At 42.0% G+C, this 26,407-nt stretch overlaps 1 protein-coding gene and 1 pseudogene across 2 annotated transcripts in view; both read left to right on the top strand.

Moving 5' to 3' along the window:
• PMP22 (peripheral myelin protein 22) overlaps positions 1-22,016 on the top strand; it is a 35,533-nt gene extending 13,517 nt beyond the window's left edge. Inside the window, exons 4-5 of one of the 2 annotated variants that reach the window (XM_015118623.3) lie at positions 11,857-11,997; positions 20,709-22,016. In XM_015118623.3, coding sequence (XP_014974109.1) covers positions 11,857-11,997; positions 20,709-20,872 — 305 coding nt within the window. In that variant the 3' untranslated portion in view covers positions 20,873-22,016. 2 annotated transcript variants of the gene reach the window in all.
• Positions 13,558-13,655, top strand: LOC114673328 (small nucleolar RNA U13; annotated as a pseudogene).
• Positions 22,017-26,407: the final 4,391 nt, after the last annotated feature.

The following is a 26,407-nucleotide window of genomic DNA, read 5'->3' as shown; positions in this document are numbered from 1 at the left end:
GTTTGAACCTGTGTCTGAACCATATGACCTGGAAACTCTAGTCTTTGCTTTAAAAAAACTTCGGTTGTATCCCCAAGATTTCACCAGCACCAAGAAAACATGCCTTGCATTTCAGGAGCAGGGATTGGCCATGGTGCAGCCTGAGGTTGTAGATGTTGATCTTTGGTGCCCGAGAGAAGGCTGTCTGGGATGAAGCCTTCTGACTGTGCAGTCATCCACACACGTGTGGCCCCCAACACTGGCAGGGACCTGGAGTCATCTGGCCCATCCCTCCTCCCTGTCCCATCGAGCTGCAGACCTGTCTGCAATAGGCCCGCCACATGTTCATCCTACCGCTGATAGGACACTCACTACCTTCAAGAGAGCCTCTTTTATTTTTGACGAGCTAATAGTGAGATCCATTCATTTGTTATTCAACTCTACGGAGCCTGTCCTCCATACTGGCCACTATTCTAGAAATGGGGTGCACAGAGATGAACAAGAAAAAGCAGGTCCCTGCCATTGTGCAGCTCACAAGGAGCTGGAGGAAACAGGCAATACACAATAAATGCATCACTATGGGTAGTGGAACGTGCTCTGCAGGAAACAAATAGGGTGATCCAATGGAAAGTCATCACTGGAGGAGTGAGCTGCTCAGGGAAGGCCTCTTCCTTCCATAGTGATGTGGTCTGAGATTTAAAAGACAGGGAGGGACCAGTTATAGGAAGAACCATGGGAAGAAAATTCCAGGAGGTAAAGGGAAGAGCCAAGGCCCTGAGTTAGCTGAAGAAAAGAGGGTGGGGAATGCGGGAGAGAGGGATGAGAGCAGGATCGCTGGGGCCTCACAGGCTGTGGTACTGAGAAGGACAGTTGGGACATCATTGAAGGGTTTTAAGCAGAAGAGTGTCATGATTTGATTTGTGTTTTGTAAGCTCATTCTGGCTGTTGAGAATGAATTCTAGGGAGACAAGAGTAGAAACTGGGGACCAGTGAGGAGTTTGTGGTCATAGTCCAGACTGGACATGATGATGACACTGAGATGACAATGACGATGATGTTGAGAATACAAACAGCTCACGTAAGTGCCAGGCATTCTTTGAAGAGCAATGCATTTAATCCTTACAAGAACTCTAGGAGGTAGCTGGTGGCTTAGCTAGGGAGGGGAAGTAGAGAAGAAAACAGGTCTCATGAAAGGGTTTGCTGATGGGTTAGATGTAGGAAGTTAGGGAAGAATGATTCTAGATGACTCTAGGTTTTGGGCTTGAGCAACTGGTGTGTAACTGGATCTTGGACTGAGATGGGGAGACTGGAGGAGGAACAGAAGATTTGGGGCAAGGGGTAGAAATCAGGATTTACATTTTGATCGTCAGAGAGATCAGCAAAGCACTTCAATTTAGAAGTCTTTAGCTCAGGGAAGAGGTCTGGGCTGGAAATTCAAAGTCCGGAGTCATTCCTCTATACCGAAGGGTATTCAATGTCATGGTGCCGAATATAGTTATTTGGGGAGGAGTTGAGAGCAGAAGACAGAAAAGGAGAACAGAGCTAAGTCTTGAGCATGCCAGGGGTTAATGAGGGTACAGGAAGGAAAGTGGGGATGAGCAGCCAGTGATGAGGGAGGAATGCCAGGAGATATTGTCACTTAAGAAATTACTTCGTTAAACCCAACACTACCCCTCTTTTGTCCAGTCACTTCTGGTTGCCTTCATTCATGCCTGATGTGCTGGACTTGGGTTTTATCAAGTTGCTTGGCTCGTCCTTAAAGAGTTTAAATCCCCATAATGCCTCCTGGACAATGACCGCAGGGTGACCCCGGTCTCTCCTCTACATGATGACTCTTCAAACAGTTGACGATTGCAGTTTTTCTTTCTCTTCTCCGGTGGTGATACCTCCTTCCTTCTTTCAGTGGCTTCTCTGGTGCTGGGGATTCCACTGGAGTCCCAGCTGCAGAAGCAAGGCCTCTACTTGCCCGTCTGTAGTTTGGTCAGTGGTTTGGCTTGGCAGGCGGATGAGCGGAGAATAAGGGGAGCCCCTCTCTCTTTGCCACACCATTCTCCTTCCTCCCTCTCTAGTTTGTGTGGATTCTAAGTCTGAAGAATGGTGGTAGAATCATTTAATTCATTAGATTTCAAACATATCATTGACTTCTCTGCACCCCAGTGTGTTGTAGTGGAAAAACTAGTAGTGTGGGCATCAGGGATTCCTTGTTTTTCTGCACCGGGTCTGCCTCTAACGAATTAGGTAATCTGGGGCAGGTACCCTGGTTTCCTAAAAGCAGAGTGGGCATTGAGGTAGGACCTGAAGTTGAGGTACGACCTGCACATTGCATGGGTCCCGGAGCCTCTGTTCACGTTCAGGATGTAATTGTTGCATCGAGGGATCCTAAAAGGAGGTGGCCTCTGAGCTGGGCCTTGGCAATGGGGTAGAATTTCAGTAGGCAGAGGGAGCAGGGATGGGTTTTGTGCTTGCAGATGGGCACTGGTTTACTGTCGCTGGGGGAGGGGAGCAGTTCTGTTGTTCTAGCTCTTAATTTCCATCATGCATGGTCTTTTTTCATACTTTGGGGGAAAGAAGGAGGAGAACTCTATTATTTCTATAGGGAGAATTCCTCCTAAACCTAAAGATCTTAAAACTAAACCAATTATTCCCTGTTCATTCTCCACTGATGCAGTTCATGACTGCAATTGCAACTGCCTTTCTCGTCATTTTATGTGGCCAAACTCAGTGTTTTTAAGTGAGCTGTTCTTTTAAAAAACAGAAAAAAAAAAGTTTCCTGATAAATCAGTTTGAAAGACACTAAGTTTTGAAAGTTAAGCAGGCTTTGATCATTCATGGTACATTGTGAATTACCAAGGAGGGAGATTGATATCCTTGATCATGCAACCCACACGCCTCCTTTTTCTTTTGTATCTGGTGGAGTAAGTCTTCCAAGAGCAATTCTTAGAGAAACAAAGCCTACTCTGTTTCCCTGTTTCTAGAATTTTCCAACAAGGGTATAAAAAAGCCTCAAACAGCTTACTATTATCCAGCAACCTCAGGTACCTCAGTGGCTGCATGTTATTCCCTTTAGAAGTCTAAGAACTCACTAGCAGAACGAGAATATGGATGCCAAAGTGCAAAACTAGAGTCGGACAAACTAGCTCTGTGCCTGCCACAAAGCCTCTTAATTAGGAATGCAGGTCATTGAACAACTGTATCAGCTTTAGCCGGAATGCCTTGACACGAAGATTCCTTCCACTTACTGAGCAGTTTGTGCCCACTAGTGGCCAGACACAGGCTTTGCTCTAACTAAAACGCCCCTAGAAATACCTGTTGAAAGAGCCGCCCATGTAGCCTTCATCGCCTTTGTGAGCTCCACGCTGGCACGCAGTTGTCTCCATCTGTTTTGCTTTCTGCATGAATCATGGGCAAAGTTAGCCTGACCGGCCAGCCCCATTTCAAAGCCACCAGCTGGGGGAGAAGTTGAAGCCCAGGGGGCAAGACCCACGCTGGGCTCTGGGCATGCTTGAGCGGGTGGGCGAAGCATATGGGCAAAGGCCACATTGTTTAGGATGGGGGCCTTTCAGAGACTCAGCTATTTCTGGAATGACATTCATACTGAGAAATAAGGAAAATGGCGATCTGTGTGATGGTTGTGGGCTGGGAGGTTTGGGCGTGGGAGTCCTGGTCTTGGGGTCATGTGTTTTGAAAACAGTCTAGCGCTATGCAAATGAGAAGTATTAATAACTCTGCCTCTGTGATTCACCCTTGCGTGGCTTTTTCTCTCTTGGCCTCTCTAAGGTCTCTTCTGACTCTTTTGCAACTGTCCTTCCTTTCACTTTCAAAAAACCTATTCTCTTGACTCAGAACGGTTTTATGAATTGCCCAGAGTGGGACTTGATATGGGGCAGGGTTGGTGCCATGCTGGTAATGAAAGAGCACATGACCTGTTACATTGAAAAGTGCTTCATACTTTCTGAGTCCTTAACTCACTGGGTTGTAGGCCCCTGGGCTAAGAATACAGCTGAGGGGGCTGATGTATTTCCTTCATTGCTCAGCTGCTCCTACAGCAGGAATCTGACCTTGAAATGAGCCTTGATTGTTGTGCAACTCGAGCTTCCCACTATCTGGGGGGGAGCTGGGTCTGGGTGCTGCCACAGCCCATGTCAGAAAGCTGTCAGCAGCTCTTGTACCGGACACTCTCAGAACAGGAGGCCTGCAAAGAACTTTTTTTTTGAGACAGAGCCTTGCTCTGTTTCCAGGTTGGAGTGCAGTGGCATGATCTCGGCTCACTGCAATCTCCGCCTCCAAGGTTCAAGTGATTCTCCTGCCCTAGCCTCCCAAATAGCTGGGACTACAGGCACGTGCCACCACACCCAGCTGATTTTTGTATTTTTAGTACAGACGGGGTTTCACCACATTGGCCAGGATGGTCTCAATCTCCTGACCTCGTGATCCGCCCGCCTCGGCCTCCCAAAGTGCTGGGATTACAGGTGTGAGCCACCGCGCCTGGCCAGAGCTTTAGTTTTTAATTCAGTGCTCAGCACCAAGGCTGGATATTAGCTTAAAACTGCCAATGGGAACTCCACGAATATTTACCAGGCCTCCACTTTGCACCAGGAACTGAGTGTGGCCTGGAGGACAGCAGGTACTCAACATAACCTCTACTATTTATTGCATACAAATTGCAAGTATGGGTGGGGGGTGGGGAAGAGTATCACCACACTGGGGCTTGTGTTAATCTGTAGTTTAGCCACTTGGGATGTTGGTGTCACACGAGGTTTGATCTAAATAAAACAGGTTTGTAATTGACAGCATTTTTCCTTGCATTATATTTCTCTGAACTCGAATAATTATTTTCTGTACATCTGACTTGTTTTGCTGTAGCAGAGTGTGGCAAGTAATAGCTTGCATGTCGAATCCAACCTGCTTCTATAAATAAGATTTTATTGGATATATGGCTATTGGAGGAATGGGCCACACCCACTCATTTACATCTTGTCTGTGGCTATGGCTGATTTTGTGCTACGAAGGCAGAGTTGAGTAGTTGCTAAGAAGACCGTATGACTTGCAAAGCCTAAAGTATTTGCTCTCTGATTCTTTATAGATAGTTTGCTGTCTGTGCAGATATTTGCTCTCTGATTCTGTAGCACCTTTATGCTGGAGAGTAGATATGAATTGATGCCAAAGTTGTATCAAAACACTTTTTGGAGTTCTGGCCGATGTGCTAATAACCTGGCTTGTGTGAACATTGTAGCTCCCATTCTCATACTGCTTGGTGTGACCCAGATAGAAATGCTCCAGAACCTGGCCGCTCAATAACAGCCTGTAAGTGCTTGTTTACCCTGTTTCTCACATCAGCCTTTTAGGTGGAGTTATTTGCACTATCCTTTAACAGAGCTTCAATGACAACTCTTTTGTTTGATGATTATGACAACCCAGTAAAATATATTAGTGCCTCAAGTTAGTGAAGCAGAATTCAAGGCCAAAAAAATGTATGCGGCAAGTTAGACAGGTGGTCAGAAGAAATTGGCAACAGAGCCCAGCCCTGCCTGGACTGTCCTAATCGGAGCACGCAAATGCTGGAGAGAGTCAGGCTTTGCACTTGCTCACACGGGACCCTATCCTTGGACAGGATCAAAGCCCTGTCATTTTCGGAGTGTGTGGTATCTGCTGTCTCTTACTGCACTGGTTATCTGTCTATTCCAGTTCTGATGAATGGTTCTGACTGGGGAGCAGCATCATCTGAGCTTAGAAATGTCCTCAGGGTCCTGTGGGCTTCCCTTTGAATAACAACGAGAGCTCTTGAATCTTGCTCCAGCCTTTTGGAGCTGGATGGAAGTTGCTTTCTTCTGGGCTGGGCTCTGTTTTTTGTTTTTTTTGTTTTTCTCTCGCTGTCACTGTGTAGCTTTTGATCAATGCTATTGGAGGATAGGAAAAGCCCCTGTTCTTTTCCTGGGCGTGTGGAAGCCCAGTCTTGCCCAGAATTCCAGTAGCCCTTTGAGTTTTGGAATCCTAACTCTTAATAAGTCAATAGACTGCTGCATCTTTTTTACCTATGTAATCTTTTAAATTGGTTTTCATTATTTAAGTAGTACAAGTATTATAATACATGAAAATATTCTTTACTGAAAGGCCTTCTTGACCAAACTCTTATTCATTGCAACAGTAGTTCCTGGGGGAACCCACTGACATTAATATGACACAACTTTGGCTCTTTCTCTACGAATATTTGCATGCCTGTGGATGTCTACATGCAATTATATAGTTTTTTGGTGTTTGTTTTCATAACGATGACATGTTGTGTATGCACCTTACTCTTTTCATTGTCTTGAAGATCTTTCAAAGACTCTTCATTTTCTAACTCATGATTTTTTTAACTACTGCAAAATATTTCATTGTAAGGATATACCATAATTTATTTTCCCTCATAGAAATGCTACAATGAATGTCCTTATTTATTTTTCTCTGAGTATATGTTCAATGTTTTTCCAGGATATAGTAGATAAGCACTTGAATATATATATTGTTGTGTCATTATTTTGGAGGTGTTACAATTTTTAAATTACTTTTAATGGCAAAAACTACAATTACTTTTTTATCAACCTAATATATTCTGCCACAAAACGGCTGATCACAAAAGGATTACAATAATAATAATAATATTATTATTCCTATGAATGGTGTATGCAGGTAGCTGTCACTTATTTGTTCTGCTGATATTATCCATTTATTTTGAATTTTGCCTATTTGCTGGATGAAAATTGATATCACCTTCCTCATAGGTTTCACTTGCATTTCCCTGATTGCTAGTGAGGTTGAGTACCTTTTACAATGTTTATTGGCTGTTCATATTTCTCCTTTGCTAATCATATGGCTCTTAAATTTTATACTTAGCTGTTTTCTCTTTGTTCTCTCTGTAGTTTAATTTTGTTAATGATGTGAACTAGAGATTTAATTTTATGTTTTACCAAATGAATAGCCAACACTATGTATTGTCTGTTGTATTTTGCTTATTATAGTATATGGTATAAATTAAATATACAAGCTGGGCGCGGTGGCTCACGCCTGTAATCCCAGCACTTTGGGAGGCCAAGGCGGGTGGATCACCTGAGGTCAGGAGTTCGAGACCAGCGTGGCCAACATGGTGAAACCCCATCTCTACTAAAAATACAAAAATTAGCCGGGCATGGTGGTGCGTGCCTGTGCTCCCAGCTACTCAGGAGGCTGAGGTAGGAGAATCGCTTGAACCCAGGAGGCGGAGGTTGCAGTGAGCTGAGATAGCGCCATTGCACTCCAGCCTGGGTGACAAAATCGAGATTCCATTAAAAAAAAAAAATTAGCCGGACAGTGGTGGCGGGTGCCTGTAGTCCCCGCTACTCTGGAGGCTGAGGTAGGAGAATTGCTTGAATCCAGCGGGTGGAGGCTGCAGTGAGCCGAGAACGCGCCACTGCACCCCAGCCTAGGAGACAGAGCGAGACAACGTCTCAAAAAAAATAAAAATAAAAATAAAAATAAATTAATTAAATATACGATAATTATATACTTTAGAATATATAATTATAGAACATATCATAGAACTATGATAGATAATTATATATTTTATTTATAAACTATATATTTTATATGATATTTATATATATTTTTAGACATACGAAGCTTTTATTTGTATTATAAAGTTTTAGCAATTCAAAAATATGGTATTAATCATGAAAGAAAAATAAAAGAATGGGACAGAATTAAGACTTTAGAAGCATACATGTAAATTTGGTATACAATACACAACATCATATGTGTGTCTATAAATAAAATACATTTTATTAATTATAATTATGTATTATATAATTGTAAGCACTTGAACATATATGATCTATATTATGTAATTATAGATCATAGTTCTATGATATGTTCTATAATTATATATTATATAATTATAGATCATAGTTCTATGGTATGCTCTATAATTATATATTATATATTTTTATATATTTATTTATTATATAATTATATATTATATATTATATAATTATAGATCATAGTTCTATGATATGTTCTATAATTATATATTATAAGGTATATAATTATTAACTGTATATTTAATTTATACCATATACTATAATAAGCAAAATATACATATATGTTTTAAATCTGGTAGGTGATATCTTGACTCACTGGTTTTATTTGTTTTTCTGACTTTCTTTTTGTTCGTTTTGGTTTTTAGTTGCTGTTGTGTTTACTTCAAAATTTTTCTTATCTGTCATTGTTCATTGAACCAGACATTTTTATTAAAAGTATTTTAATATTTTTTTCTGTCTCATTAGTCTGTGCTTTTATCCATATTAAGTCAATTAATTTTGGACTTATTTCGTTGTTTTATTTTCTAGCTTCTTGAGTTGAAAGTTTAGTTCACTCTTTTTAAGGATTTTTCTAGCAAATGCTTAGAAGTGTATACAGTGTCCTCTGAGAACTGCTTTGGCTACAACCCACAGGTGTGCCATGTGGCTCTCAATATAATTCCTTGCTGAAGAAATTTTTACTTTTCATCTTGATTTTTTTAATCCGAGGAATTATCTGGAGCCCTGTTTTTAAATTTCCAAATTTATTTTGGCTAGTTTGTTTTTAATGTCTAATTTCGGTTTGCCTTTAGTTATGTGTTGAGCCTATAACATTTCTGCTTTGGTATTTATTGCGATATTCTTTGTTGCCTTAAAATCAGTTTGAAAAGCTGTCCCATGTGTGTTTGAAAATAACTTATGGTTTTGCTGTATAGAAAATGTGTGTCTTTTGCTATATAGACACAAGTTTTCGATACATTTATTAGACCAAATTTGTTAACCCTCTTATATAATCTATATTCTTTCTTATTTTTGGTCTACTTGACATCTAGTTTGAGGAAGGAAGCTAAAGTCTTCTACTGTCATTGTGGTTTTAACAATTTCTTCTCATATTTGGATTATTTTTTGGTTTTTACTTTTCCAGGCCATGTTATTATATGCATAAACATTTATTTTCTTCAGTCATAGATCATGTAAACCAGATGTAAATATCAAATAAACCAAATCTTTCCTCTATGAAACAACCGAACAACTCTCTGGTCACTTTCATCCTTTCAACATAAATTCTATTTTTTATTATTCATTTATCTTCTTTCTTTTTTGTTAATATTTGCCTGAAGCTTCTTTTCAAAATCTTTTTTGTTTTTGACCGTTGCTTGTGTTAGGTGTCTCTATTATATTAGAATATAGCTACAAGGTCCTTTTTTTCTTTTTTAGACAGAGTCTCTCTCTGTGCCCAGGCTGGAGTGCAGTGGTGTGATCTTGGCTAACTACAACCTCCTGAGTTCAGGCGATTCCCTGTCTCAACCTCCCGAGCAGCTGGGACTACAGGTGCCCACCACCACACCTGGCCAGTTTTTTTGTATTTTTTGTAGAGATGGGGTTTTGGCATGTTGGCCAGGCTGGTCTTGAACTCCTAGCCTCAAGTGTTCCACCCGCCTCAGCCTCCCAAAATGTCTTAAAGATAAAATTTCATATCTTATGAGTGCCTTGAACCCATTCACATGTAATGTGGTTGATGATATACTTACTATCTTAACGCATGTGTTTTATTTATTGTGCTTATGGTTGAAAACCATCTTCTTCATCTCTGGATCATCAGAGTCAACCAGAGGGCTTGGCTCCAAACAGTAGGTATTCGCCAAATGCTCATTGAATAAAAATGTCCTTGATCCTCTAACTCTGATTTGATTTGAGAAACAACTTATGGCAAACAGCTCAGTTGTAATGGGGTTGGGACTAAAATTCAAGTTACTGTTGAAAGGCGTTTCAAGAAGTGTTTAGGTTATATTATTAAATATTAGACACCTTCTGTTTATATAGATTTAACATAGAAAGATTTTAAGTTTTCTGTATATGTGAGGTCTCGTAGTAGTTCCTGCTGAAAGTGACAGGGGTGCGGGGATAAGGGTCAAGACAGTATCTCAGGACTGGAGAAGGAAAGCTAAGATATTGTCTCTACCAGCCATACTCCTCATGAGCATGCGCATGGAAGGACATTTCCCAGCCAAAGTGAGTCCCTTTATTTGTTTTAGTTTCAGATTTGAGTCTCAGATTTCTTTGTAATTCCAGCTGCATCTACCAAAGTGCTAGATAATTTTTTTATTTTAAGCAAATAATATTATGGGAACATTATCTTTATTGCAAAGTGCTCCTCCAGAAGAGCCGCTATGCTGGATAAAGACCAACATTTAATTAAGGTTATGTAAGAGTGACATCACGATGGCTCACAACCCCATTCGCCATTATTTTCTTACTTTAATTGACAAAGAAATTGAAAAAAATAAAAGAAGCATACGTTGTGCTTGAATGTGAAGAGTACTAGACTAGAATCAAAGGCCTCTCAGATTTTTGGCTGTGTCATTTGGGCTCATGAAAAGACCTCTGGAATTCTCTTTCAATGCAAAGGAGCTGGACTAGTTGATCTCTCAGGTTTCTTCCAACTCTAAAATATTTCCAGTCTGTGCCTTGGAAACATCTTATGTCAAACTCTAGTAACAGTTAGCCTAATTGGCACCCTTAAAATTCTGCCTTGAGCTGCTTACAACTCAAAACAAGTTTATCTTACTCAGTTTTTAATTATAAACCATCCAGATTTCAGAACCGTGAGTACTGGTTGAAGCATTGAGGTATGCTTTTGAAGACATTACATATGGCAGTTACTGAGCTGAAAGGATTAAATGCTGCAGCTTCCCCAGTTGCTCTTCCTCCATGAGAGCGGTGCCTGCCCCCAGCATTCTGTGGCACTTGGAAGACAAGACAGAGGCCAAATGCAGCTTTTTACCCTGGGCTTCCATCTACAGTGTGGAACTCAGGTTGCTTCTTCTTTCCTCCCTGAAATGACATGAATTTGCAGCAGATGGGGAACTGAAGAAATCATAGGAGGCACTGTCTTCTTGCCTGAATTTCAGTTGGAAGCTTGGAGATTTGGGGTTCAACAGAGATAAGGAATTGTAAGCCTTCATCCCGTCTGGTGGTTTGTGATCACACACCGCTCTGCGCTGAGGCTAATGGCCATGATCAGAGTTTCCAAAAAAAAAAAAAAAAAAAAAAAATACAGGTTTCCCAGGCAAATGGATTTCCATACCTACGGAGAGCATACCTTTCTTTATCAGTATTTTCTTCCATTCTTCTAAAAAATTAGTTTGCGCTCTAACAGCCATTCCCATGATCTTTACCTCTCCTTGGGGAATGCAGATAATTTGAACAGTGGTTTTAAACTATTTTTCTTGGAATGCAGAAGTTCCGATAAGCTCTTCAAAGACCCCTGAGGGCAAGAAGAGGGAAGGCAGTAGGCAGGGCTCAGGCCCTCTTTAACACAGACACATGTACACAAATAACACATTTGCACCAACACTGGAAGGAAATTCAATATATTTTAAAATGACTTTAACTCCTAGTGGTGGAACTATAGACATTTTTTTACAGCCCTTCCCTAAATGTTCATATGTGTTTTACATATATGTGTGTGTCATGTATTTGTATACGTGTATGTACACACATATATATAGAAACACATACATATATGTGCATATTTGTACATATAGGTATATAAATATGTAACGTGTACATATCAGTACATATGTGTGTGTGTATATGTATATATTGGTACATATATATGTATGTATATATGTATATATTTTTTCCTCCAATAGAAACTGAAATAAAGAAAGACTTTTTAGATTGTGAAAGTAAATTGAGTTCTGCTAAGGAAAAAGGGCTTCTGCTTCTGCTGCCTGTGAGGACTGTGCTGTCAGCAGTCACCGCCCCTCAGGCCCTGCACCTCGAGGCAGAGCCCTCCTCCAGCCGTGGCCAGCTCTCCTAACCAAGTGTCTCTTTTCCCCAGAATGGCTGCAGTCTGTCCAGGCCACGATGATCCTGTCGATCATCTTCAGCGTTCTGTCTCTGTTCCTGTTCTTCTGCCAACTCTTCACCCTCACCAAGGGGGGCAGGTTTTACATCACTGGAATCTTCCAAATCCTTGCTGGTAAGTTGTGGATGGTAAAGTCCGTGTGGAAGCGGGGCCTATCCAAGTCTGTGGAATGATTAGTTTAGTAGAAGGATGTGGCCTCAGAATGGCTGATGTTCATGAGTCTCCCCATTGGATGCTTTCCATAAAGCGAGTGTGGGTGCTTGTATGTGTGGGTGTTTACGTATATGTGTCTTAGAACTTGGGACTTAGAACTCTCTTCTTTTCCCTGGAATGAGATGCATATGAAAGAGAACTTAGAGGATCTGAAAGGAAGGTCCCCACCCAAGCCAGGCGTATCACCAAGAATGAAACGGCAATCTGGACACATAATCAGAGGTGAATACTGAGGCTATCCATAGTGCAAAGGTCAGGCTTGAGAGCTGTTTCCTGTAGATTACATTATGCCTCCGGAAAATGGCTAAGAACTGGCAAAGTTGTTATCAGGTATGTGTCTTCTACCAGTAGGTAGTGATGAAGTCACACTGACATTCTCACCTTCCTTGCTTCCAGTTCCTAGATTCCACTGGGCTTTGATTGACTGTTGTCATCCTCTGATATCTTCATTTTGGTGTTCTTGTGTTACATATTGTCATTTCCAAACATGGGGCCATGACAAGACATGAAAACACATGAGAGGTCTCCTTAATCTCCTCCCCAAACTGTCTTCAATTTCCCTCATTAAATACGTTTTAAATATGCACGGTGTGCAGAACCTAGAAACTTCTATTACACAGGGTGACATCTTCCAACTTTTTTCTGGATTCTGCCTAGCATCTTGCTCCATTAGCTCTTATATGTCTGTCTGTTGACTTACTGTTGACGGAGCCAGCAGGGCATTGGACAGAAGTAAGAGCCAGATGTAGTGGTGGATTCCGTGGTCCAAATTCATGGATCACAAACTTCATATGTACCAGAGTATGTCTAGGTACTGTGAGATGTTCTCAATTCTGACCCTCTGAGAGGGCAAAGGATGTAACATCTCTTCTCTGAGCTGGTTGTCAGAATGCCTGTGGTACCATTTTACCACCCTGTGCTCAGGAGCAGTCATTGGAAGGTTGAAAGCAGCCCATGTGTTTTTGATGGATATAATGCCTTAAATAGGGTTGTATGGGAAGACACAGCCTGAGGTTAGAGTTGGTGACCTTGTCTAGAAGCCAGAGAGTTCCCCTTTCCTGAAAAAAGGAAGTGAATGATTAACCACTTCTCATTAAATACTTAAATACAACATTTCAATACTCACGGTTTTGAGATTTCAAAACCAGACAGTGCTTTGCTACTTACCCATGTCTTCTGACACCAAGCCAAGCTCCTGGATGGTTGCCGGCTCTGTTAAATGACTAATTATGCAAGGAGATATCATTTCTAGGTACGTTAAAGGGAAGAGTTATCCTTACTCACTCAATTTTCAGTTGTAATAAAGACAACTGTAACATATTCTGGGGTTTTTTTTTTTTTTGCTTACTTGTTTTAATTTGATATCAAATCAAATAATGATCATATCCATTGCATCAGTGGATATGCCCTCAAGATAATATGGATTTAGAACCAGAAGTTTCATAATGTATTTATATTGAAATGTTAGTTTCATAAGCGATGACTGGGTTTTCATGCTCATGTGTGAGATGTGCCTCCCTCAAACCTTGTTATGATGTTGGCACATTACCCGTCTGATGTGAAAAAAATCACATTTTATTTGTACAGGCTCATTATTCTACTGATGAATAATTTGAGCCCACCAGAGGGTAAATGAATGCCCAAGGTCACCCAGTTCATGACAGGGATGAGTGAGTGTTACGCTGAATATAGTGAGGTACTTCTCCTTATATTTTAAATACAGAATCCACCAAAAAATTTAAAGAACACAAAATCCAAGGCAGAAGCTCTGGCTTTTATATTATCTTTTATTGGAACCGATTTACAGTGCAAGGTAAATGCAAATTTGCATCATGTATTATTCTGAAGTTCCAAACATCTGTGATGAATACAAGCCTGTAGCATAAGACCCAGTCACACTGAAAATATGGAGCCAAGAAGAAGCAAGCTGCTGTTGAACGGGCTCCTTGGGTTAGCTAGTACCTTCATCTTCATTCATCCTGCTGAGCTGTCTCGGCTTTAAGTCCTTTAGCAATGTTTTTCTAGCAACATCATTACATCATTTTAGGCCAAAACTCAAAGTCCAGAGATAAGAACACTTAGGTCACTCATGTAACTGCACTGTGTGTTAAAAGTATTTCAGTTCAGCCAAACACTCTTCTAGGTATTGCAATTTAAGTACGTTTACTAATCCACTCTTGCTTCACTATCTTCATTCTCCTCCCAAGTCAATACAAGATGTTTAGAACTGTGCTGGAAGTGCAGAATTCCGAATGTAAAAGCACATGACTTTGTCCTCTTTATCCCCTTTACATTTAGCTGCTTACCTCTCATGAGACTGAATTTTCAGTTATCTGTTGGTCCACATTTGAATAGGAAGTTATCTTGAATTTGAAATGCTGAGCTGTAATAGCAGTTGTATTTTGTAAGTCCGGAGAGTGTCCTGTCCTCCATTGTTAATCCCAGTCAATGTCCTCTGAGAGTTGGTCTCCAGGGAACCTCAGATCTCTAGGATGTTGCACTGGAAATGGTTGCAGGGTCTTTCCACTAATGCTGAGAACTGAAAGAGTTCGGAACTCTACTTGGAGATTTCCTGGTTCTCTTATCGTGTGACAGTTCTAAGTCAATTTTATCATGTGGTTTTCTGACTCACAGACTAGTAAGAAGTTAGTAATTAAAGAGCTAATTAGAGTAGGGTTGTTGGAGATGAGAAACTCAGGTTTTGGGAAAACCTGGGAAGGGACAACTTAACGTCAATGAAATAGTTAGAAAAGCTAAAACTGACAAACAGAAGGAAAGAAAAGAAAGAAGGGAAAGAAAGAAAGAAAGAAAGAGAGGGAGGACAGAAGGAAGAAGAAAGTAGCTCCACACTCATGGGATGTAAAATCTACGAGCGTGCATGCCCGGCAAATGCCTGTCCAATGCACTGGAGCATTTTAAGTGAAAACCACTAGAATCTCTGTGTAGTCTCCGGAAGTGGCTATTATGGGCTGCATTATCTCTGCACAGCTTCCTCTTGGTGGACCCAGCTGTGGTCTTTATGGATGGCACACATGAGCTTTCAGGAAAGCACATGAAAGACGTTAGGGGTCTTGGAGCTGACTGTAGGTTTGGGAGTTGTCTCTGTCTCCTTGGTCTAGATTACAGCTCTGGGTGTCGTGTGGGGTCTCCATGGTTTGCCAAATCATCTCTTCCTTACTTAGCCACCAGGCTCACAGTTAGGAACTATCTCTTCTTGATTGCATTAGGTTGGCTGCTTCTTAAATGCATATCAAAAGCCTCCTTCCTTTAGTTCAGTGCTTTCAACCTCAGCAGTGCATCAGAATCACCTGAGGTCCTTTTTTTTATTAAAAAAGTGACAGTGGGCTGGGCGTAGTGGCTCACGCCTGTAATCCCAGCACTTTGGGAGGCTGAGGTGGGCAGGTCGCTTGAGGTCAGGCATTCAAGACCAGCCTGGCCAACATGGTGAAACCCTGTCTCTACTAAAAATAAAAAAAAAAACCCGGTGTAGTGGTGCGCACCTGTATTCCCAGCTACTTGGGAAACTGAAGCAGAGGAGAATCACTTGAACCCAGGAGGTGGAGGTTGCAGTGAGCCAAGATTGTGCCACTGCACTCCAGCCTGGGTGACAGAGTGAGACTGTCTCCAAAAAAAAAAAAAAAAAAAGACAGTATTCAGGCCTCATCCCTGGAGACCCATTTAATAGTTCTGGGATAGATACACTGCCTAGGTGACTCTGACGTGCATTTAGGGTTGGGAACCACTGACATAGCCATTAAACTGTCCCTAATCCCACTGTGAGGTTTTCTAGGATATTTCCCCAGAAATAGCTAAACCAACTTCTTAGAGAAGGAACATCCTGATCCTGTGTCTGGACTTTGGAGTCATTCTTATTTTCAGAACGTATAGCCATCTTTTCCTAGACAGTAGTTATCCGTGCCTTAGCTCTGTTGGGTTGGGTCACACTAGACTGGAAAACATCTAGAAATTAACCTAGACACAGACCTAAAAGGAAGATTTGCACGTTTTGATTTATTTCACTGCTTATACCCAGCATCAAGCTCCATGTGGGGCACATAGAGGAGCCTGAATAAAACTATTGGTTGGATGATTAGATAATTGTGTTTTCTTGGCAGAATCAAACTCAAGTCAAATGTGTAGTTAGTGGGATTAAGAACAGAAAGAGTAGAGGGCACTCGTGAGTGAGTTTCACTTTCTCTTTTTGTTATTGTTGTTCATTTGTTTTGTTAATAGAAAGATCAATATAGCTATAGAGCATTTAGAATAAAAGGATTTGGGACAGATGTGGTGGCTAATGCCTGTAATCCCAACACTGTGGAAGACTGAGGCGAGAGGATTGCTTGAAGCCGGGAGTTCGAGACCAGCCTGGGCAACAAAGCGAGATGCCATCTCTACAAAAAATGATTTAAAAATTAGCCGCGTGCCTTGGAGCACGCCTGTGGTCCCAGCTATTCAGGAGGCTGAGGGAGGAGGATTGCTTGAATCTGGGAGGTCAAGACTACAGTAAACTGTGATCAGGCCTCTGTGCTTGCTCCAGCCTGGGTGACAGAGTGAGACCCTGCCTCTCTAAAAAAAAAAAAGAATTTGGTGGGGGGAATTAATAAAAGTTCAGTGCCATCCTGTTCACAGTGATTCAAAGATGGCTTATGTAGAATACCACATTTAGACATTTTTGTTAGGGGTAAATGATTATGGATGTCTCATTGGCCATGCCCAGATCAGAGTCAATGCTATGGGTGGCTTTGTAGGCAGCAATGGTCACTCGATACCGAAAATGAAAAAGGAGTGGGCTTCAATCACAGAAACACAGAGAAGCTTCTTGCTTTCAGAGGAACAGGCCTCACAGCCCCTTCCTGCCCTAGCTTATTGCCCTGAGGATGAAGTGGGAGGGAGACAGAGGCACCCACTCATCAACCCAACATCATAGCTGCACCTTCCAGTGACCACCCCGGTGGTCTCACTGACATCCCTTTCCAACCAACTTCTCTCTGGCTTCTGCCCCAGGCTCTCAAATGAAAGTGCTTTTGCTGAGGTTACCAAAGTACACTTTGAAGTCTTTAATTTGTTGGATCACTCTGCTCCTTTCAATACTGTTAGCTACTCACTCTTTGAAGCTTTATTCCCCTGGCTTCTGAGACATCGCCGTGTTCCCACTTGCCTGAGTGAACACACCAGGCGGTCGTGCTGGCCTCTCTTCTATCCCTCGCCCCACAGTCAGCCTTCTACTGAGTCCTGTGTTTGGTCAGCATCCTCCGTAGGCATTACACTCATTTCTTTTGTCTTGACTCACTAACCCCAGTGCAGCTATGCAAAGGCCTCCACATGCGCCTTCCAGCTGCCTGCCTTGTCCCTGCCCGTGAATCCATTTTCTGCACTGTGGCCAGAGTGATCATTCTGAAACATGCATCTGATCATGTTTCTCCTCTGCTGAAGCTTCCTCAGAGGCTTCTCATCACAACTTCCTTAACATGTCATGTAAGGTCCTCTCTTTCCTGACCCTTAGTGAGCTATCAGCCTATTATATGAGAGTCCGTGTGGCTTCTCCAGTTCCCCAGTATGGACTCAGTGCCCGTCTATGCTCTTGGGGCATCTGCTGCATTTCCTTCCCTCTCTTGAAATTCCATCGGATGATCTCGAAATTATATGCAAATGTCTGTCTTCTAGACACACGGTCCTTAAGGTAGGAGCCACGTCTCACTTACCTTGGTGCATCTAGAACAGCAGCTAGAAGAGTGCCCGCATGCAGTAGGCACTCATTAAATGTTCACTGAACCAAAGGGAGTGGAGATGATAAAGATGTACTGGGAATTCCCTCGGCTGCTTCCTTTGACCTTGGCTCCTTGGGTGCTCCCTTCCAAAAGCTCTGGGCTCTAATCACTCACGTGGAGTTGCAGTCACTGTTAAAGGAGCTTAAGACTTTCTCTTCAAAGGGGCTTTAGGGAGAACTTGCAGGAAGTTGTTGCAGACCTAGCCATCCTGAGACAGGGAGAAACTCTTGTAAGTTGAATGCCCAGCGCACATTTGTGTTGTCTGGACAGGGTCAGTGTCCTTCTGCTTAAAGCCGACCTATGCTCCCAGACTCAGGCCCCTCCCAGGGAGTCCCGGTCATTGCCAAAGAGCAGAACATCTGCCTGTGCCTCAGGGCCTCACTTACCCTTGCCACGGGGACCTGGTGATGCATCTCCACCTACTGGTTGCTGAGAAAGTGAGTGACAATCCACTTATTAGGAGGACTATTTGGCTTTTGGAGATGACCACTGGATGACATTAACTGCATTGGGTTGGAGACAGCAGGAACCCAGCCAAAGAATCATTCTCTCTTTCAGTGTGCATCTATTGCTTTACATGCAGACAATCTCGTAATAATAGATTCCCTAAAACATCAGTCTCCTGACAACAATCATATCAAGTGTGTATCCTCTCTTTGGCTTTGTAGGTATCTGAGTTTACTGCTTATCACAGTTCAGCTTAGAGTCATTCACTGCTGAGATTCTACTAAGATGAGAGTCATACACATTAAACTGTGTAGTCACTGCACTTCTGTATATTGCCTCTTTCTGTCCCTCTTGTTCAAGGATGGAATCTGATATTTCCTCTTAGCCAGTGAAATCAGGGAGGAGCTGGTCCATTCAGCTCCCGAGGCATTTCTCATGCCAGATCTGGTTAGACAGCCCATTTGGGAGCCCCGCCTGCATGATAGTAAGTGTTGTCCTGCCCTGCTAGCACTCTGTTAACACCTTGCTCTCTGCCAAGATCATACTTCCTTTTTTATAGCCCTGCCCTCATTAGATAAATCAGACAGAGCCCAAGAGACAACTTCAGTATTTCTTTCTTTTTTTTTTTTTGAGACGGAGTCTCGCTCTGTCGCCCAGCCTGGAGTGCAGTGGTGTGATCTCGGCTCACTGCAACCTCCGCCTCCCGGGTTCACGCCATTCTCCTGCCTCATCCTCTCGAGTAGCTGGGACTACAGGTGCCCACCACCACGCCCGGCTAATTTTTGTAGTTTTAGTAGAGACGAGGTTTCACCATGTTGGCCAGGATGGTCTCAATCTCCTGACCTCGTAATCCACCCACCTCAGCCTTCCAAAGTGCTGGGATTACAGGCGTGAGCCACCGTGCCTGGCCAACTTCAGTATTTCTTAAAGACAAGAGTTAGCACTTTGGAGAGACAAGCCATGGAACAGTGGGACAAGATAATTAAGGATCCTGGACCTCAAGGCAAATAAAGTGTGTCCCCAGCAGATCAAAACTGCTGTTTTCCTCAATCAACAATTAACCAGCGATGATTTTGCTCCTGACATGGCCATCTTTGCCGTTTTCTGAACTTCCTGTAGGTGGCAGGTCCTGGAAGCTGTCCCATCTTGGTTCCAAGACTATTGTATGGCTCTCTTGACGGGGGCCAATCAAGCGGGAGTCTTCTCCTCTGAGTTGCAGGAGGACAGGCTTAACAGGGTGGTTCCTGTGGCGTATTCCCACTTCTGTACTGTCCTCAAACAAAGTTGCAGTGTCCAGTAAAACAGCAGCCCAAATAGCAGTGAGGTTAGATGTAGGTGGCCGGGGGGCGGGTGCATTGGGAGCTCTGGAACTGCATGAATCCCACACGGCATACTGGATTTATAATAGAGTCACTCAGAGCTTCTCAAAGACCCTGTTTTCAGGGAGGAAACAGACCAGGCTTTGTGCAGCTCCAGGCTGGGGTGCTGACATCACTGGACCCCTCCTCGTGGGGGAGCGCTGACTGTCACGTGGGCTGGGGCCATCAGTTTGAGCATGGCTGCTCCACAGGGCCCAAGGTGGAGGTCTTTCTTCTCTTTCCCACACCGAAGGGCTGCACTGGTGGGCCAGGGAGGGTCGCTTGACCCGCCTGCGTATCCAGTGCCCTTTAGCCTTCTTTGGGCTTCAGATGCAACCTTGGGACACCCAGGGAAATAGAGCTTGCCTTTGATCATTTTCCCCCTCCACAGCGTGACTTCTCGCTCGTACTGTCTGCTGTGTCCTCATCTCTTCCTCACTTTCTTTTTTCTCCTCCACACATTTCTTTGTCTGTTTGGCAGTGTCCATAGTCTTTGCTTGCTTCACCTGGTACGTGGCAACGCTGCTAGGGGGACCATAGGCCCCTGTGGTCTGCATAGAGCTTAATCCTTTTACCATGGCCTGACTCCAATAATGGTAAAATGTCACTTCACTTCCATTGGCTTCAGATAATGCCACTACTCATTTGTAGAATGGCGCATAGATTTCCAGGGGCTTCCATACCCAACCACCCTTGCAAAGAGACAGGTAGATTTTTCCTGCAGCCTGAATGCCTGCTGGCCATGTAGTGTGGCGTGGGAATTGGTGATAGCTATAGAAAGAGAAATAGGGCAGAAAGGGTAAATAAAACCCTCAGAGATTAAGGCCTGGATGGCCGAGATTGGAAGTAGAGAGCAAGTCATTTTCCTTGTTTCCATATTTTTGAGCTACCTCCTTTCAATTCTGGACCTGGAAGTAGATTTCTTTCCAGAGGTGGAAATGTTCTTCCTATCCTGCGTTTGTCAGCATCTGGGGTGGCGGAGACGGGGCCACTCTACCATGGACTCTCCCTCACCCAGCTTGTCCCTCTCCTCCCCCAGGTCTGTGTGTGATGAGTGCTGCGGCCATCTACACGGTGAGGCACCCGGAATGGCACCTCAACTCGGATTACTCCTACGGCTTTGCCTACATCCTGGCCTGGGTGGCCTTTCCCCTGGCCCTTCTCAGCGGTGTCATCTACGTGATCTTGCGGAAACGCGAATGAGGCGCCCAGACAGTCTGTCTGAGGCTCTGAGCGTACACAGGGAAGGGAGGAAGGGAAACTAGAAAACAGAAAAAAAAAAAAAAAAAAAAAAAGAGCTAGCGGAAAATCCCAAACTCAAACCAAACCAAACAGAAAGCAGTGGAGGTGGGGGTTGCTGTTGATTGAGATGTATATAATATCTCTGGTTTATAAAACCTATTTATAACACTTTTTACATATATGTACATAGTATTGTTTGCTTTTTATGTTGACCATCAGCCTCGTGTTGAACCTTAAAGAAGTAGCTAAGGAACTTTACATCCTAACAGTATAATCCAGCTCAGTATTTTTGTTTTGTTTTTTGTTTGTTTTGTTTTACCCAGAAATAAAATAACTCCATCTTGCCCCTTCCTTTTCATCTGAAAGAAGATACCTCCCTCCCAGTCCACCTCATTTAGAAAACCAAAGTGTGGGTAGAAACCCCAAATGCCCAAAAGCCCTTTTCTGGTGGGTGACCCAGTGCATCCAACAGAAACAGCCGCTGCCTGAACCTCTGTGTGAAGCTTTATGCGCACACGGACAAAATGCCCAAACTGGAGCCCTCGCAAAAACACGGCTTGTGGCTTTGGCATACTTGCCCTTACAGGTGGAGTATCTCGGTCACACATCTAAATGAGACATCAGTGACAACAAATCTTTGAAATGGTGCTATGGATTTACCATTCCTTATTATCACTAATCATCTAAACGACTCACTGGAAATCCAATTAACAATTTTACAACATAAGATAGAATGGAGACCTGAATAATTATGTGTAATATAAATGGTTTATAACTGCTTTTGTACCTAGCTAGGCTGCTATTATTACTATAATGAGTAAATCATAAAGCCTTCATCACTCCCACATTTTTCTTACGGTCAGAGCATCAGAACAAGTGTCTAGACTCCTTGGGACCGTGAGTTCCCAGAGCTTGGCTGGGTCTAGGCTGTTCTGTGCCTCCAAGGACTGTCTGGCGATGACTTGTATTGGCCACCAACTGTAGATGTATATACGGTGCCCTTCTGATGCTAAGACTCCAGACCTTTTGATTTTGCTTTGCATTTTCTGATTTTATACCAACTGTGTGGACTAAGATGCATTAAAATAAACATCAGAGTAACTCACTGGTCTCTGTTGAGTTTTTGTGGGGACTTGGGTGTGGGTACAAGGTGCCTTTTGGAGCAGGATGAAGAGCGTCAGTGGAAAGCAAAGTTGAGCTGGAGATTTGGGTTATAGTATGGTGCTAAGGCACCAAAATCATAGCTGTTTTACAAGCTACTATGAGCACATGGTGCCTTCATGATGTCTGTGCAAACGTCTGCTCATTGGAGACAGCTGGGAATTGTAGCTGAAATGGAAGCTGTAAATGGACTGGAAAGAACTTGAGTATTCATTTAGTTCAACCCTTTCTGGTGCGCTGTTGTCTGATGACCCACATGGAAAACATGGAGGCATGTCATGAGCTGTCATGATATACCGGGAATGTTGGCATAAGCATCTCAGATCCCTAACCTTGAGGTATGATATGGTGAAAGGTCTGAATGATGGTGACTTGAGGCCACTCTTGCAGATAAAACATTGGTTGGCACCAACTGAGCTCCTAGTGCCATCCTGAAGGAGAGAAAAGGCCACCATTGTCACCCAGCTCAGGGTTTCTGAGTTGTGTCTCTTGCATCTATATTTTTACCCATTGACGTTTTATTGTGTGTCTGCAAAATAACAAGCAAATGATGCACTTGATAGTCCTTCATATGTTTTGTGCAGCTATTTTGAATTGGGTGCCAAAGATAAAGAAGGAATGACATATATCTTAACATCGAAAGGTCACATTTTAGTGAGAGGTACAAGTAAACAAGTGACTATATTATAATAGGGTTAAGAGCATAGAAATGAGAGCCTGGGTTTGAGCCTGTCGTTTGCTGATTACCAGCCATAGGAGCCTGAAAAGGTTACTTAAACACTAAGATTCCATTTCCTCATCTGTAAAACAGGGATGCCAATACCAAGGGTATAGGGCTGTGGGGATTTAAAGGAAGTTATATGGATAAACTTGTTCAGCATAGTGACTAGTACCTAGAAAGACTCTTAAGGATTAGAGTGGTTATCACACATGTTACAACAGAGGTGTATTTGTTTTTTTTTTTTTTTTTTTTTTTTTTTTTTTTGAGACGGAGTCTCGCTCTGTCGCCCAGGCTGGAGTGCAGTGGCCGGATCTCAGCTCACTGCAAGCTCCGCCTCCCGGGTTTACGCCATTCTCCTTTCTCAGCCTCCCGAGTAGCTGGGACTACAGGCGCCCGCCACCTTGCCCGGCTAGTTTTTTTTTTTGTATTTTTTAGTAGAGACGGGGTTTCACCGTGTTAGCCAGGATGGTCTCGATCCCCTGAGCTCATGATCCGCCCGTCTCGGCCTCCCAAAGTGCTGGGATTACAGGCTTGAGCCACCGCGCCCGGCCTAGAGGTGTATTTGAAAGAGCATGAAGGAGAGACGTTGACTGTTATGCAGGATTCTCAGTATCAGTCTGCACATTGGAATCTCCCATACAGGAATTCCCACTAGAGATTTGGATTCCCTGTTTCCATGATGGGACCTATCCCAGACTGTGAGGTTTAAAGAACACTTCTGGTGATTACAGCATGCAAGTGGGGACGACACCTCTGACCTAGTGCAGGAGGCCTCATACTTCAACATGCTAGTGAATCACCTGGGAAATAGATAGCATGCAGATTCTGAAACTTCAGGCCCAGGTGGGGCTTGAGATTCTGCATTTCCAATTAGTGCCCGGGTGAGGTGGATGCTGCTTGTCCACCGACCACACTTTGAGTAGCAGGGGCCTAGCATAAAGCCACCTTCAGGTACCTTGTGCTCTTCTGTCTTCGGGTGTCTGTGATGGCAGGACTTCTCTTTTCTGAGGTTTTCAGTAGTGACCTGCTACTCTGCTTTTGACTCAGATAGTTTTAAGGTGGCACAGGTGGCCATGAGATGCATGTGAGATTAAGAAAACTAGGAATTTTATTTCACAAGCTGATACTTTGAAAACATACACTTTTATTTCATAAACTTTTCTAACATTTCGTTAAAAATTAATATGGATAAGAACAAAGAAGAAAACCAAAAATGGCCCCTTAATCTCCCTACTCAGGTAACACTCTTGGCATTTAAAAAAAAAAAAATATATATATATATATATATATCTATCTAGGATTATAACATCCTATCTTGTATCTAGAGGGAAAAATACAATTTGGAAGCCTCTTTCCCACCTACCCACAGTCTTTTGCCAAAGGTAACCATAAGACAGAGTTTCTTATGATTTTTTCCAGGAAAAAAAAATTGCCCACATACGTATATCCATCTATGTACTTTTAAAATGTACACAAAAGTGATCATACTGCTGACACTGTTTTGCACTTTTCATTTAATGATAAAAATTTCAGATCATTCTATACCATTCTATACCAGCATATACCTCATGCTTTTTAGTGAACACTATTTTATTCTTTCAAAATTAGTATTTAATTGTATTGTTGTACAAACCTTTATTTAATATGTTAAATAAAGCCCTCCATTGACAGACATTTTGGTTGTGTCTAGTTTTTATTATTAATCAAAATATTTCTGTGGACATCCTTGTACGTGAATATTGGTGAGTTTTTAAAAGTATGTCCAAATCTTAAATTCCTGGTAAGGATGTTGTCAAAACAAAGGGCATGTATATTTTGAAGAATCTAATAGGTATTTTCAGCTTAGTCTCCAGGAAAATTACACCAAGTCAGATGACAGTCTAGCCTTATATTCTACATGTAATTCATGGAGTCCCCCCAAACAGAGAAGGGTTAGAATAAAACACCTGAGTAGAAACAGCTTATCTGCTATCAGTTCCTTTGGTCATGATTGCTATTGATCTCTTATCTATGGGACAGCTTTGCTTCCTTGGGAACCTGTCTGCCTTGAGGACCTGCAATGATAGAAGGGACATTATACTGATCCTCCACAAACAACAACACAAAATTATAAAGAAATGTTATGAATAATTGTATGCAACAAATTAGACACCTTTGATGAAATGGACAAATTCCTTAGACACAATTACTGAAACTGACTCAATATGAAATAGATAATATGAATAGGCCTAGAATGAGTGAAGAGATTGATATATTAATATTACTACTAATACATTATTCACAAATAAAAAAACCCAGGCCCAAATGGCTTCACTACTGCTGAGTTCTACCAAATATTTAAAGAAGAATTAATACCAATTCTTAACAAACTCCTCTAAAAATAGAAAAGTAAGGTAGGTAACACTGGTCTCTTCTTATGAAGCCAGTGTTTCCTTGGTACCAAAACCATAGATATCAGAAGAAATAAAAACTACAGACCAATATTTCTTATGAATATGAGTTCAAAAATTCTTCACAAAATAATGGCAAACTATTTCAGCTATATGTAAAAGGATTATACACCACAGACAAGCGGGATTTATCCGAGGAAGGCAAATTTCACTCAATATCTGAAATTGAATTCATGTAAAACATAAACAGAATAAAAAGCAAAAATCACATGATCATTTCAATAGGCTCAAAAACCCATTTGACAAAATCCAATATCCTTTCATGATAAAAACACTCAACAGACTAGCAACGAAGGGGAACTCCCTCAACCCGATAAAGGACAATTATGAAAAATCCATACCTAACATCATGTGTACTGGTGAAATATTAGATGCTTCCTCTCTAAGATCAGGAACAAGACAAGGATGTCTGCTGTCAACACCTCTATTTAACATTATACAGGGAGTTCCACCCAGTACAATTAGACAAGAAAAAGAAATACAAGGCATCCGGATTTGAAAAGAACATTAAAACTATCTCTATTCATAGATGATATCACCTTGTATATAGAAAATCCTAAGGAATCCACTAAAAACCATTTAGAACTAGTAAATTCAGTAAGAATTAATATATAAAAATCAATTATATTTGGTGAGCTGATTCTAAAATTCAAATACTTGCAATTAAACATTTAAAAATTAAATTAAGAAAACAATTCTACTTATAATAGCATCAAAAAGGATAAAATAAATAGAAATAAATTTAAAGAACTGCAAAACTTATACTGTGAAAATTATAAAATATTACTGAAAGACATTTAAAAAGATCTAAATACTAGGAAAGCCATCCCAGGTTCATGGACTGGAAAGCTTAACATTGTTAAGATGGTAATGCTCCCACACTGTTTTCAGATTCAATGCAATCCCCAATGGAATCTCAGCATATTTCTTTATAGAAATTGGCAAGCCAATTCTAAAATTCAAATGGAATTGCAAGAGAGCAAGAATAACCAAAACAATCTTGAAAAGAAGAACAATGGAACAATGTAGCAGGATTCAAACATCTTGATTTCAAAACTTACTACACAACAATGGTAATTAAGACAGTGTGGTATTGGCACAAAAATATATGCATAAATCAGTGGAACAGGATTGAGAGTCTAGACGTAAACTCACATATCTACA

The sequence above is a fragment of the Macaca mulatta genome, chromosome 16 (assembly GCF_049350105.2).
Source record: "Macaca mulatta isolate MMU2019108-1 chromosome 16, T2T-MMU8v2.0, whole genome shotgun sequence".
Classification (NCBI taxonomy): domain Eukaryota; kingdom Metazoa; phylum Chordata; class Mammalia; order Primates; family Cercopithecidae; genus Macaca; species Macaca mulatta.
The sequence above is the reverse complement of the archived record's forward strand: the minus strand, read 5'-3'. Positions and strand labels throughout refer to the sequence as shown.